Raw genomic sequence first — 14,178 nt, forward strand, 5'->3', positions numbered from 1 at the left:
CGCCCCGCCAGTTCGCCCAATCACAAAATCTCAATAAGGGCCCACCAGTCCGCATCTAAAGGATTGAGCACTACTTCGTAACCCAGCCCCATCCGGCCCCAATCAGAGACGTGTCCCAGTTCCCACAACGTGTAGTCAACAAAACATCAAAGTACAATAAAGAAGGATATCCGAAGAAAGGCAGGAAATCTTGCCATACACCGGGACACAACACATTGCACAGCCGTTCACAGCCCACGACCGTATCCCATGCAGCAAGACAAAGTCCGATTCAGGATGAGTAGGCAGTTCAATTTATCTGGGTGACACGACGGTGTCCGCCACAAGGGAACGGGCAACAAAGAAGTCACCACACGTCGCCTATCCGATGGAATCCCCGAACACTCCATGAGTCCATGAACCAAGTCCCATGCCAACGATGCCCCTTGTAAGGATCGAGGATACCCCACACCACAGCGTCCACTCATCAGCAACGTGTAGGGTCCCGTAGAGACACCCTTCTGGGCCTTACCACAGATTGTAGAGGGAGGCACCGGACGAGGGCACACAATGAAAACATCGACGTCAGGCTCTCTCGTACCTCCACGCACGGCAGGGTCTGTACACCACACGAACCCGACCCACACGCCGTGTCGCCGAAACTCCGTGACCCTGTTGAAATGCGCATCGCCATCGCCTCTGATGGGCAGGGGTCCAAGAGATTATCACCACCAAACGGGGCGCACAGCATAAAGACCACCAGAGTTCACATCAGAGCCGCCATTATTCGCACCAGCCGAGCGACCCCCCCCCCCCCAGTCGCTCACGGTGCAACAGCCCTCTCAGCCGCCACACCGAAAATCTCATCCGTGCCACCCAATGCATACGATTGGCTCCAAATCGCCATGAAGCAATCGGCCCGGTCAACCGATGCGCGGGACACCGTCAGTAGCAAACGGGACATATCAATCCCCAGCAGAGAGATAAAGTGCTGCGTCACACGTCCACATTCAGGCAGGCGGCATTCGGGTGGGGGGGGGGCGCCGTACGATATGAGGGGTCGGCATTCAGCGACGGAAGTTAGGTTGCAGTCCAGGGCGGGTTCGAGCACTTCGGTGGGTAGCTGGTCATTTCCGGGTCTTCACGTCCGCTGTTGTTCCACTCATGGCAGGCTACAGTATCACGTGAGGTCCCAGCTCCAGGACCTGTGTAGGCCACACCGACCGGGAAGCATATCTCCGTCCCCGAAGCTCGTAGAGCCTCCGGAGTACCTCTCAGCAGGACAGGTCCTGTTCAAGCATCCAGAAAAGTGACCGCAGCACTGCACCGACAGCCAGATACAACAGCAAGGGGAGAGGGTCGACGGAGCCGGGAGCCCGGGCGACCATCTTGGCCGCCGGCCTGGCTCCGCCCACAACATAGACTGCTGTGCTGTAAGGCATGGGAAGGAAATTACATTCAGGGCATTTAGTGGCGGGAGCGGGTTACACGGAGGACACAGGTGGTGGAAGCAAAACAGAAGGCAGGGGTTGACGCACACTGATGCGGGAAAGCAACACGAATGGGACAGAAACAACGAGGGAGACAGCTGGAAAACCCATGCAAAGTCCGTGATTAAGCAAAAATAAAAAGTACTTTCCTAAAAGTGAGCAGTGAAAACAAACCAGTAAAGAGGCTATGCTTCAAGGGAGGGGCAGATCCAAGACTGACAAGGCAAGCCATTGAATATGAAGCAAGCAAATGAGTGACAATAACGCCAACCAGTGGTAATCAAGGGCAGGCTTCATGCTCAGTGTAAAATCTGGTAAGCTGACAAGAAGTCTTTTGCAGTCAGACAGCTAAGCTGTCTGTCGTGTTCAACCTAAAAAAGATTTGACTGAAAAGGCCAATTAATTCCCCCTTTACCCCAGATAAATGAAACTAATCAGAAATTTGGCACATAGGCATTGTGTACTTAGCAGGATTTTGATAGTGCAGCACTTGGATACAAAAATGAAAGCACTAATAATGTAGAAGATGCTCTAAGGGAGTCCACCCCAGATGTCCCTTATATAAACTCCAAACCAATACCTATATTACTTTATGCAGATGACACAGTGCTCATAGGACGTACTAGTTATGCACTGCATCATTTAGTGCTGGATTACACGCAATATATGAACTCCCTGGATATGAAAGTTAATTATTCCAAGTCCTTTATCATTGTGGTCGGTCCGAAATTGCGGAAACAACCCCAAATTGTCAATGAACAGGGGAAAATGGGAGTCGTTGACTTTTAATTATTTAGGGATCATGTTTGATAGGCAAATTAATTGGCAAAACATGATTGTAAATGGAGCAACCCAGATAGAAAAGAATATCGGGGCTTTAGGTTTATAAAAAAAAACAGTCTAAAACCTCTGGATGTTATAAAAACAGTGTATGAAGCAAGACTGTGTAAGCTGCCACTTATGGAGCGGCCATCTGGGGAGTCAGAGAATGTACAAAACTCCAATCAATTGAAGATCATTTTTAAAAAAAGTTACCCTCATTACCGAAGTCTTGCGCCAATTTTAAATGCCATATGGAAATGACAGCCCCCTACATTTCTGATAAAATCTCTCTGACGCCAATATTACTGTGGCACTCAATATGGCTAAAGGAGACCCTCACACTGACCAGAGATATTATAAGTGATGTCCTGAAACTTGATGGTGTGAGTAAGATAACCTAGTTACGATATGTTGAATCTACTTTAAAAGCAAACTGGCTACATCACCGTTTTTTAGATCCTATAAGCTGCTGTTATATTTCTAAGAACGATCTGAAAGCCCAGCTATTATCTAATATGCAGATTGGAAGGGAGATCTTAAATGCCAAGTTGTCAACAGTTAAAATATATCTAACTGTACCGAGTATCTCACAAATGGGGGAAAAAACCAACGTACCTAACTTTTGTAACTAATCTACAGCATAGGGACATCCTGGTGAGATTCAGTCTAAACTATATTCCTCTAATGTTGGGTATCTCTGGTAATGTTTATGTTGCTGCCGATCTCCCACTCTGTACTTGCGATAATCCGTCAATACAGAATGATATGCATTTTTTGCTTATTTGTAAACATTACCATAATGAGAGGAAAAGGTTTATCATCCCCATTTTGCAAAAAATGAACTTTAGACCATGTCATGTGACCTTTTACTATTTACAGCTGTCGTCTGACCCCTTTATCTGTTTCTCTGTGGCATCCTTTTTTAACTACTCTAAAGAAGACGTTCAATCTGCGGATCCAATTGTAATATGAACTTTATCAAGTATGAATTTTTATCATAAATTTTGAAATTGTATAGCTATTGTATCTTAACAATTATCGTACTGTAAGGATGTGGAATGTTTTTATCTTTTATCCTTTTATACATGTAGTATACTTTTATGCCTTCATCATGTTGGCGAAATAAAGTTATTCTGACTGACTGAAAGCACTATCACAGTATGCAGAGCAGCACAACTTAGCAGGTTGTTTTTTTGCTTGAACGGATCCTTTAACACAGCTCTTGACTCTCATCTGGGTTAGAACATCTATTTCCTTAACTTTTTTTTTATCAAGGAGAGTCTGTCCTGAGCTCTCCTTTAACTCACTCTGCTTGTCTTTTTGCAATACGTTCTTTCTGTGCTGGAAAGAAGTCTTGGAAAGGAGAAACATGGATTGTGAGGTTGCATTTTAGATGTTATGTTATGTTAATGGGTGTCTTATATAGCGCACGGCTACTCCGAGGAGTCTCCCGGCGCTTTCTGACCCATGGCTGAAGAGGAAGAGGAAAGGAAGGGGAGCAAGGGGACAAGGGAAGTCCAAATTATTGAGTTTTCAGGGCTTTTCTGAAGGCCAGCAGATTTGAAAGGCGGCGCAGATCAACGGGAAGTGAGTTCCACAATTTAGGGGCAAGATGTTTAAAGGAGCGGCCACCAATCCTGGCTTTACAGACGGGTGGAACAGATGCTAGGCCAAGAGATTCCGATCTAAGAGATCTAGTAGGCTTGTAGAAGAGAAGCCGCTACTGAATGTAGTGGGCTCCTACCAAGTGGAGCGCCTTATGGGCCAATGTAAGGGCCTTAAATGTAATCCGCTTCCTGACAGGAAGCCAGTGGAGGGAATGAAGCAACTCCGATGCCCTAGCGTGGCGGGGTAGGCCAAAAATGGCCCTGGCTGCAGAATTCTGGCCTACCTGGAGTTTGTGCAAAAGGAAGTCAGGCAGAACAAGGTAGAGGACCATGGCGTAGTCGAGCCTGGAGCAGATTAAGGCCTGTACCGTCAACTTCCTGTGGACCAAAGGAAGCAGAGGGAGGAATTTGCGCATGTTATTTAGAAGTCAGACATATATCAGACAGATACTTCTAAAAAGGCTGAAGAATAGAGATGGAGGGTAAACAGCCCTCACAACAAAGCTGCCCCCCCGCATGCAATTACAAAGCGATCGTTACAACGACTGTGTTGTAACAACGCCTGCCATTACCCCGCAAGTCGAAGCAACGACTTGCGACGGGGAGAGCAGGTGTTGGATTTAAAATAGAACACCTTCCCTACTGTCCGCACAGACTGGAGTTGGAATAATAAATTATACTATTCCAACATCCAGCGGCCCCTCCGCAAGTCATTGTTATGACTTGTGGGGTAATGGTGTGCATTGTTACAACGCTGTCTTTGTAACAACCGCATTGTAATTGCATGCGGGGGTGACGGAATGCGTTAAAAGGAGGTATATTCGAGATGGAGCTCACTTGAAGAGAGCTCAAAGTTCCCACCTGCATGTTAAGACCCCTTGTGCCATCAAAGCCTCTCTCAAAGTTGCGAAACTTTGTCAACTTGGACTGTGCCATAGAATTATTCACATTGATAAGTCTTTGCTGTTAAGCCATCGCTCAAGTCAAAAGCCTAGCCTTCTAGCACATCAGTGTCTTGAACTCAGTGTGAAGATGATGGTATCTCAGTTATCCGGGCATGAGAAACTCTCTACAAAGACTGCAGTTGCTTGGCCTCTTCTTCAAACAGTACAGTCCTGTGTATCTGAACAGCCCCTGTGTTAGGCTCAAGTACTGCAGCCATGGCAATGACCATCAGTACTAATGCATAGGCTGTAACTCCCAAGGACAAAACACCATGGAGTAGCAGGCTTCTATAGACCACTCTTTCCATTGATTCAGGCATCCTGTATGGCACCATGATCATGCCACTCAGCTGTGAGTACAGACAGCACCGTTTTATATTCTGGGGTCTGACTTGTCTGGATTCTCTCCAGTTGATGTTCTACAGTTAGTGAGGTCTCAACATGGGATGGTGAGCACTAAATATTGAGATTTCTCTCGTGCAAATGCAGACATCAGTAATTCAACAAACCGTTCAAAGGTTTCACACATTAATTCACCCATGAGAATTCTTGAAGAACTGTGGAAATAGGAAGGAAGGAAAATTCATATCTCCAGACAAACCACTCTTGTTCTTAAGAGAGGGTACTCGGAGGGGCATTCTTTTTGTTTCAGTTAACATTCATTTGTTTGCTTCCTCAACATCAGCACCTCCAGACTAAGAAGGGGAGAGCATTTGAACTCTTCAGGCAATAGGGTTCACTAAATGGCAGTGATATAACATAAGGCGCGAGTCGCACAGCCCTTTTTAACGACCATTATGATTCCCTCTGTTTGTTCATATTGATGATTCCAAGGAATGTTTGTGAGAGATCTACAGTAAGGGAGGATAACCTGAAGTGATCTGTTCTTGTCTAAAGATCTTGTGGCTTTCATGGTTGGTTGTCTCTCACTTAATATACTCCAAAAGCACAGCAGGAGATAGACAATGTCCATGTCCCTAGAAGCAGATTATGTCGAGCTATTGTAAATGAGAAGATAAAAAGAGACCAAAGTGGTTTGGTTAGCAGAGCAGGAGAAAGTGTCAAACAGTTCAGCTGAGTAACTATGGGAAGGGTGTCTACCGACAGCAGTCTCACATACCATAAGGAAGGAGCCAGCAACACCAAAAGCAGCATCAACACTTCAAGCTGGCCTTTACCTCCAAAGGCAGACTCATTCGTAGAACCAAGGGAATCTGAAATCCTCAGAGAGAAAGATGCCAACAGCCACTTTGCACCCATCTGAAAGCAGCACATTCCAAAAATGTTTCCGCTCGGCATAGCAAAAGGTAAATGGGTGATGGATAATGTGGAGGAAGGCTCAAATGATGGAGAAGTTCAGCTTTAATAACGCAAATGTTTTCAAAAGTTAAGAATAAAGGAATGTGCTCCTCTTGATCCAAAGCAGCATTCCATTGTAGGAGGCCCAGTGTCCCCACTGGGTTCTGATGAAAGCTTCATTGCTGGTTAAGGTTTTCATAACCAAAATTGTACCATTGAGATATGCTGGAACTTAGACTGGTCCATCTAGCTTGCACCCCCCTCTGCTGCCCACTACCTTGACTGTATAGCACCAAACCACCCATGCTAAACAGGCACCACTCCTGACATCATGAGTATGTGATGAAGTACAGAGTACTTGGCCATTAATTCCTAGGGAGAGACACTAGATGTCAACCGTTTTTCTGTTGCAAGAAAATAAACCAATACGGTTGTGATTGTGTTTCTATGTCCCTGAGGTCAGGAACTTACATATTGGTACGCTTTTCTGCCAGGTGTGCATCTATAGTAGTCGGATTGAAGAAAGGCACATTCAGGATTATCTTCATTGCTCCTAATTGGCCATGTCTTTGATGCTATCCCGGAATTCTTCTCCTTTTCCATCTTTTCTCCAAAGTGTCTGGCAAGACCTTTCACCAGAGCCTTCTGTCCCTGAGCGGATACATAAATCTCCCTCCTGGCTGAGGGAAAATACTGAAGGATGCAAAGAGTCTTTCAAGATTCTGTGCTTTCAATTAAAAGCAATTCTTCATTTATTTTCTAGAAAAGCAGAGTGATCTAAGGCCATGTCAAAAAGGTAATAGTTGGATTTGGCAATATTTCTCCTTTAATTTTCTTCTAAAAAAGTGCATTTTGTTTGATACTACTTTTTATCGTAAGTTTTTGAGGCAACGTTCTTCTTCCACGTGCCAGTGAATTAAATTTCTTCCAGAGCCTTAGCCTTCTAGACAGGATTGAAGGTGTTCCTAATAATCTTAAATATTAAATATTTTGTTAAAATGTTTGCCCCACCAGGCAAACCGGTATAATAGATACTATACAAGCCTGGCTCAATTACACACCTTGACTGTTTTGAACCCCAACTTTCACCAAATGCCATATTACTTGTATTCACGCTGGACACCACCGCTTCCTCAAGAAGCATAATGTCAAAAAACACAAAGGCTTGATACCAGCTCTCTATTCTAAATAAAGTCAAACTCTTTTTCTTGCAGAAAGGGACTTCAGATGCAAGAGTACAAGGGCTCAAACAGCAGTTCTGGATGGTGGTAATACTCTACCGTATGTCTCCCAGACTCCACACTGGCTCCTCTCATCCAGGGCCTAAAGAAATAGGATCACAGCACCTTTCATCTTGTTGGCTATCCATTGGTACCCATTGGTACCCCTTGCTGGCATGCATGGTTTTCAAACCTAGCTGCATCCTTTACAAAGGAATCACAACCAGCACTCCTGCTTATCTTGCAGACAATTCACAATCTCTGGTGGTTTATGGCTAACCCACAGCCAGGACACCATCGGACTGCAGACTAAAAAAATTTTTAAATTCCAAATAAAGGCAATAGGCCATCCGGACCACCCCAACATTGCTTCAATTTAGGAAAGATTTTTAGACTCTCTCCTTTGAAGAACACTACATCGCAAGGAATTAAACATCCTCAACTCTGCTCCATCTCCTACTACTTGCTGATTTATAAGTTTGCCTTTGACCATGCACAGTACTCCGCTGCCTTTTAAATAGGTTTTCGCAATGGAATATATATACATGCATAAATCAGCAGCACACTTCAAATCTGTAGTAGCAGCTACGCTATTCTGTAGATGAGGGAGTGTTGATCAAATAGATGTCCCCCATGAGTCTCTAAAATAGAATGGCATTAAGAGCTACTCTTATCCTGTTCCCTACTGTGGGTGCTAAAAGCACATAAGTATTGTGGTGGGAATACAAGTTGTATATGTGAATTATACCAACCGGTGTTAAGGCTCCGTCAGGACAGTTGCATTACCCCCAAAACCATCCATAAATTAAAGTTTAGCAGTATTGTGTATGGGTGCTGACCATAGGCTGCTCTTAGGTATTGCTTAATGGCGTACAGCATGTAATGGGCAGCAGGTTAATCAAACTCAAAGAGGAAAAGGCACATAAGGTGCTCTTCCTTGATTGGAGTATGTACCCAATAAGACGAGGTTACAGTGTTAGAAATTAGGAGAGCACGAAGGCGACTGGTTATGGATTACAGGGGCTTTGGACTTTTCAGAAAGAGGCAGGAGGTAAAACAGGCAGAGGTGTAAAGGGAATGTTCTAGTTGCATCCATGTGGCATGACATATTTCTGCCCAGTAGGTCGGAGAAACTAAAATGAGAACCGAGAATTACAACCAGTAGGCAGTTAATTTTTCTTACTAAAAATTAAACCACACTCCGTGGTAAAATTGGTGTATCCTTAGAAATGGGTTCTTCAGCAAGGGATCCGCAATTCTAGATATAGAACAATTTCTGGTGTGCCCTCTTGTTGCTGACTGTGTACAACTGTTCCTGCCAGGGATTTATCCTGTAGAGCGATGGTGGGAATTACCCTAGTTTGTGAATTGATAGTTGTGACCAGACCTTTTCTATTTTGTCACTCGATTGGAGGCCTACTGGGCCCCCTAATGTAAGTTCTGCTTCTATGCCCTAACTCGGAACCTAGTTTGTGTATGGCACATATGGTACATGCTTTGTGGATCCCCCTGTCCTGTGCACAAGATGGCGGTGAGCTGCCCCCTCGCCCATAAACGAGGGAAACTTATTGCTGACATTTCTGTAGCTGGATGGAAGAGATCTAGGCACTGGCGTGGGGACAAAGGAGTCGAGTTTCCTTTCGTAATTCGGTTATGCCTTTTCTCATGAGGAACTGCTAATTAATCTTCCTGTAGCACTGCCGTTTGGTAGATGGTGAGAATAAATTCTGGCACTGCAATCTCTTGCTTAGGGTGAGAGGCTGGCCACACCTAAATGGTTCCCGTATGTTCTTCACATGATCACTGTTGCTTATGATGGCCACATGCAGAAAGTCCACACCTCTGTCTCTGTTGCGGGTACACCAGGCTGGAGCCTACCCCTTGTGAGCAGCATTCCTGTACGCAAATATTTTATCTGGAGAGTTGCCTGGAAAATGTACTTGAAGAAGAACCACCCCAAACGGGTTCTGAAATTGGAGACTGTGAATCCATACCTCCTGTCTGCTTTGACTGAATAAAAGTGAAAGCAATGGTCCCACTTGTTCTTCCATTGAGGATGTCCTACCTATATTTATAAAAGACACTCATCTCCTTGAAATTTGACTGCTTATGTCAATCCTAAAAAAAAGCCAATGTACAACTTAACTCCTTGGAACAAAAACTGAGTCGTCTTGTGCAAAAGTCGCCTAAATAAATGGACTTATGGCAAAATTACATGAAATGCAAATCCTTTATTCTATGCTGCATTTTAGCACAAAGTGTCCTTGCATCAATTTTAGCTGTGAGGGCCCATTCAAACAAAATATAGCAAACCGCTGCTTGTGTTCTGTTCCTGCAATTGTGGTAAGCCTTTACAGCAAGTTGTGTGTTTGCTATACATTTTTACCTCTAACAGCTCGTAATTACACAAAGGGTATAATAGCATAATTTCAGGAATTTTGCTAAGCTTGCTAAGCAAGCATTATACAAACCTTTAAACAAGCATTTTTATCTCGATGAAAAGCAGTTTAGGTGGTCTTCACTTCATTTTCAAAAAGTTATTTTAAAAATCAGAATGATCGCACTTTATGTACTTCAAACAATGGACATTTATTGTTTAGGCAATCTACACTCAATCGGCTTAAACATTTGTGCAGCAACAGTTAGGTTCTCATTTTAGAGTTTCCTGCAGCACGTGTTAGACTAAGGTACTGTTGTTCACAGGACTATGTTCAGCAGCTAACATTGGCACCAGGGGTCGTCATAGATTTGCTCCGTGCACATAGCAGTTTGGGAAAACTTGACTATAGTTGCAGATCTTCCAAGACAAAGGTGCATGTTTGTCATGCTGTTCATTCAGTAACACCTGACTTTCTCATTCAGTTCGTCAGAGACATGTCTTTACCTCTACTGTAAAGTATAAGGCTGAGTAGGTCTTGGGTAAATCTTTCCAGAGTGTGTATTCAGTAATTCTTGTGGATCCAAAATTTAGTTGCATTTGGTCTTAGGGTTGTTAGATGTGTTTAACCTTTTGTTTTGTTCCGGGTCTCTGGTATTGGTGGTTCTGTGGTTTTCAGGGCATTGCCACTGTATTACATGAACCTTAGGTTATTTGAGCTCTGGCTCAATTCATAAAGTCACTCACTCCTTCGCTGTGCAAATGTAAGCGGAATAATTTCAGACTTCCAATTCTAGTACTACCTCCTGTATTGTTTTTACTGAGGTGTAATAAGTAATACAAAAATACCCCACACTTATCTTGAAATGCAGTACTGGGCTATAACATCGCACCCGCAATACAGAGTCCCTGAAACACTTGTCCCCTCCAAATGAATAGAGCTTGTTCTAAATGAGGAGTAGGAAAACCATTTTAATTTCTTCAGGTTTATAGTCCATGATGCTCCACTGTAGGTACTTCAGAATTGTTTTAAAATTGTTGTTCATTGAATTTTGCCTAGACTAGCTTGAAGTAATTAAAGCAAGACACTTATCAATTTGGTATTTTACTGCTTGCATACCTGTGAAAGCTGCATAAGTCTTTTTAGTATTAAACGTTCTCTCTTCTATAGCTGTAGAGGAGGCAACCCATGTCAGGTCTATGGGTTTCTTCAGATAATGGAGAACTTGCGTGGTTCCCCTGAAATCCCCCTGCAAATTTGCACATTCAGTTTCTTACTGATTATTAGGTCTCGCCTAGACGAAAGCAAAAAGCAAAGCTTTTTGCTGTCTAGGGAGACTACTTATGTCGCCACTTTCCAGGGATTCCGGGGAATGTGGACAGCAGAGTGTTACGAGCGTCTCCTGCTGGAGATTCTACCTCGTGAGCGCGCACGTCGTCACTCATGCATGCGCACAAACAAAGGCATCCACACACTGCATATACACACACGCACCCCCCCTTAAACATACACACACGCACACAGACAGACGCACGCACAAACACACTCAAACAGACACACACACACGCGTACACCCCACCCCCACTCACCCCTCCTCTTACTCAACTTACCTGTTCTGGCGGTGCACGGCGGTGGCTCCTTCTCCCGGGTGGCGGTAGCGCTTTGCGGGGCTCTCTCACCACATGAGAGCCCCGCCTTCCCCATGCGCCCGGCCGCTCTTCACCCGGTCCCCCATCTCGGGACCGGGACTCAATGCGGAGCCTTCGTGGCTCCTCGGGCAGCTCTCTCTGTCTCTCGGCGCGATGGGGCGGGACTTCCGGTTGGGGCCGCGCTGGCATTGGCCGGCTTCCCAACCGCTTCCGGGTCGTCGCGGGCAGCGCGGCGGCCCGGCACAGCCGTGATGCGTATTGTTTTCGAGGCGTGCTCACCAGAGAGTCATTGTGTGGGTGATCAGGTGACCATTCCTTATTCTGGCAGTCCGAAAACACGGGTTCAAACTTCAGTTCATCAACCAATAGTTCTGCTGTTGTTAGCAACAAGAGCGAGATTGCTGCTAAATGTGCTGTTTTTATTTTTCGAATTAATTCAGAACTGAAAATCGGGACTTTATGGTTTGTACTTAATTTCATCCATATAACGGAAACCTAGTGGTGTTTCGTTACATGTTGCATCTTAAGCGCAAAAGCATTTTTTTTTTGTACTTTTACTACTGAGGAGCAAGAAAGACTTTCACAAGCAAACCACTTGGCTGTAAATACTGCACCAGGAAGGCATGTGTACAGCAGGTTATATAGTACAATCTGGAAATCCCTGGCGCCTGCATAAGGGGCCTGAGGGGGCGAGTCCACCAAGAAAGGGCAGGCAATGAATGGCTAGAGATGCCCAAAGTGGAGTCAATTATTTTGAGGCCAGATTATCAGTGTATGAGGTTTATAGCGGGCAAACCTAGTCACAGAGTACTGACCTTGCAGTTTTAAGTGGAACTAAAGAGTCCTTATTCTTTCCGCTGATGACTGAGCATTCCTGAGACTCATTATGCGGCGCCATTTTGGCAAACTGTTAAGTACTGCATAAAAATAACACCCCCCTCTTGCACCGTATTGTTTAACATATATATTTTTTATTACTCGTCAAAGCAAATGTTCATTCAATCCTGCATTACTATCCCGATTTCCCCCGGCATTTAGCCATAATCCGTAAATGCATCAAACAAGTATTGGGTCCGATAGCCAGTTCCATATTGGCATTGTAAATTGCAATGCCTTTTATTTTTGTGTTAATTATCAAAACAGATAAATAAAAGGCATTGTCATTTACAATGGCATTAGCTTAAACTCGTTTGGTATCTCTTGCCAACAGCAGAAGGGGGTATTGTTTCCTATAATGAGCTTGGAACTCACCTATTTCTGCTGCTAAATCCCTCTCACCCGCAATCCCCGTTCTCTTGAGCGTTTGCAATGCAATAAGTCTCGCATTTACGCAAGTTTGAGCTATTGGCATTAAAAATAACAATGCCTTTTATTTATGTTTTAAGGAACGAAACCAAAAAAAGGCATTGTCATTTACAATGTCAATAGCTCAAAGTAGCGGAAATGCGAGACCTATTGCATTGCAAATGCTTGTTTTTTATGTAGGCTTTTTCTACTATCAGTTTATGTACTTTGCAGGCTAGGTTTGCACCTTGAAAGTGTCTATTGGCAAGTAGGCGATCCACACGCTTCCCCCAAACATTAATGCTGCAGTGAAGTTGGCATCGAGCATAACAACATGTCTTTGAAGCATCTGTAACACTCATTCTCACACCACCATTGCTAAGAGGTGATACTATGGTAATGCAGTGTACTTCTGAATGCTTCTGACATAAACCATGTTCACTTTTCTAAATTGGCATACCCCCTATGGTGCAACACAAGAACCAATAGCACATTGGTCCACCTAGAAAGGCATTGACTGATCAACCCAAAGAACTAAGGGCAGCTGAACAAGATCCAGTTAACCTAAAAGACTTTGTAAAGCATTCAAATGTTATTGCACTCCTATTTGAGTACCAACTATAACGAAGGCATGCCTTAGAAGATTAGCCACTTTGGCTATTGTGATGACAATATAAAGCGTGGACTTGCCTGTGCAGATGTAAAAATCTAACCGCTTTCTTCATTTGTCTCCAGGTGTGGTCACTGTAAGCATCTAGCACCCACGTGGGAGGATCTTTCCAAAAAAGAGTTTCCTGGCTTAACTGATGTCAAGATTGCCAAAGTGGACTGCACTGCAGAGCGTAACCTGTGCAACAAGTTCTCTGTAAGTCTGCCAGGCGACCGGTAGTGAAAGATGCCCATCCATCCAGCTGGTTGGCTAATTGTTTTGCATGATTTGAAATTGCTTGCTTGATTGCACATAGATAGCTGAATTTTGGAAATCGTTTGTTTTTGTTGCACCACACGCATCCATCGCCACTGTAAGGATTTCAATTGCATTGATGTTGAAAAAAGCTAATAGTAAATGACTTTCTGCTAGAGGGGGAATGATGTACCATAATATATTTTAGTATATGTGCAGCCAAAGCAAGCACCAAGAATGAGATACCTTGCTGATTGGCATCCAGTTTATTTTGGATAAAATAATTAATGGTAATATATTGTTTTCTATTTTGTTCTGAACTATACACCTTGTTTTGACTTCCCTAATGGCCTTCCATCGCTTTTAAAATGGGGAAACGGTAAAAAAAACATATCTGATCAGGATTAGATTTGCTATGTGGATTTTGTTTCTATTTTTCCCTTAAACCATGAGGCCTGTGCAAGGGGAGCTGTTTCAGTGCTATAATCGTCATTCAAAGAGAGAGAGATGGAAACATGGAAGAAGTCCATTGTGATCACTGCTGGTGTTTGAAGATCAGCTTTAAAAAGTACGGAAATGGACGTCCTAATCTTCAAGACAAC

At 44.0% G+C, this 14,178-nt stretch overlaps 1 protein-coding gene across 2 annotated transcripts in view; it reads left to right on the forward strand.

Annotated features, from left to right (window-relative positions):
• The window catches only part of TXNDC5 (thioredoxin domain containing 5), an 83,927-nt gene that overhangs the window by 42,136 nt on the left and 27,613 nt on the right, over positions 1-14,178 (forward strand). For both annotated transcript variants that reach the window (XM_078688083.1, XM_078688084.1), the window contains exon 9: positions 13,408-13,537. In XM_078688083.1, the coding sequence (XP_078544209.1) occupies positions 13,408-13,537 (130 nt within the window). The remainder of the gene's footprint in view (positions 1-13,407; positions 13,538-14,178) is intronic.

Source organism: Lissotriton helveticus, chromosome 4_1 (genome assembly GCF_964261635.1).
Source record: "Lissotriton helveticus chromosome 4_1, aLisHel1.1, whole genome shotgun sequence".
Lineage (NCBI taxonomy): Eukaryota > Metazoa > Chordata > Amphibia > Caudata > Salamandridae > Lissotriton > Lissotriton helveticus.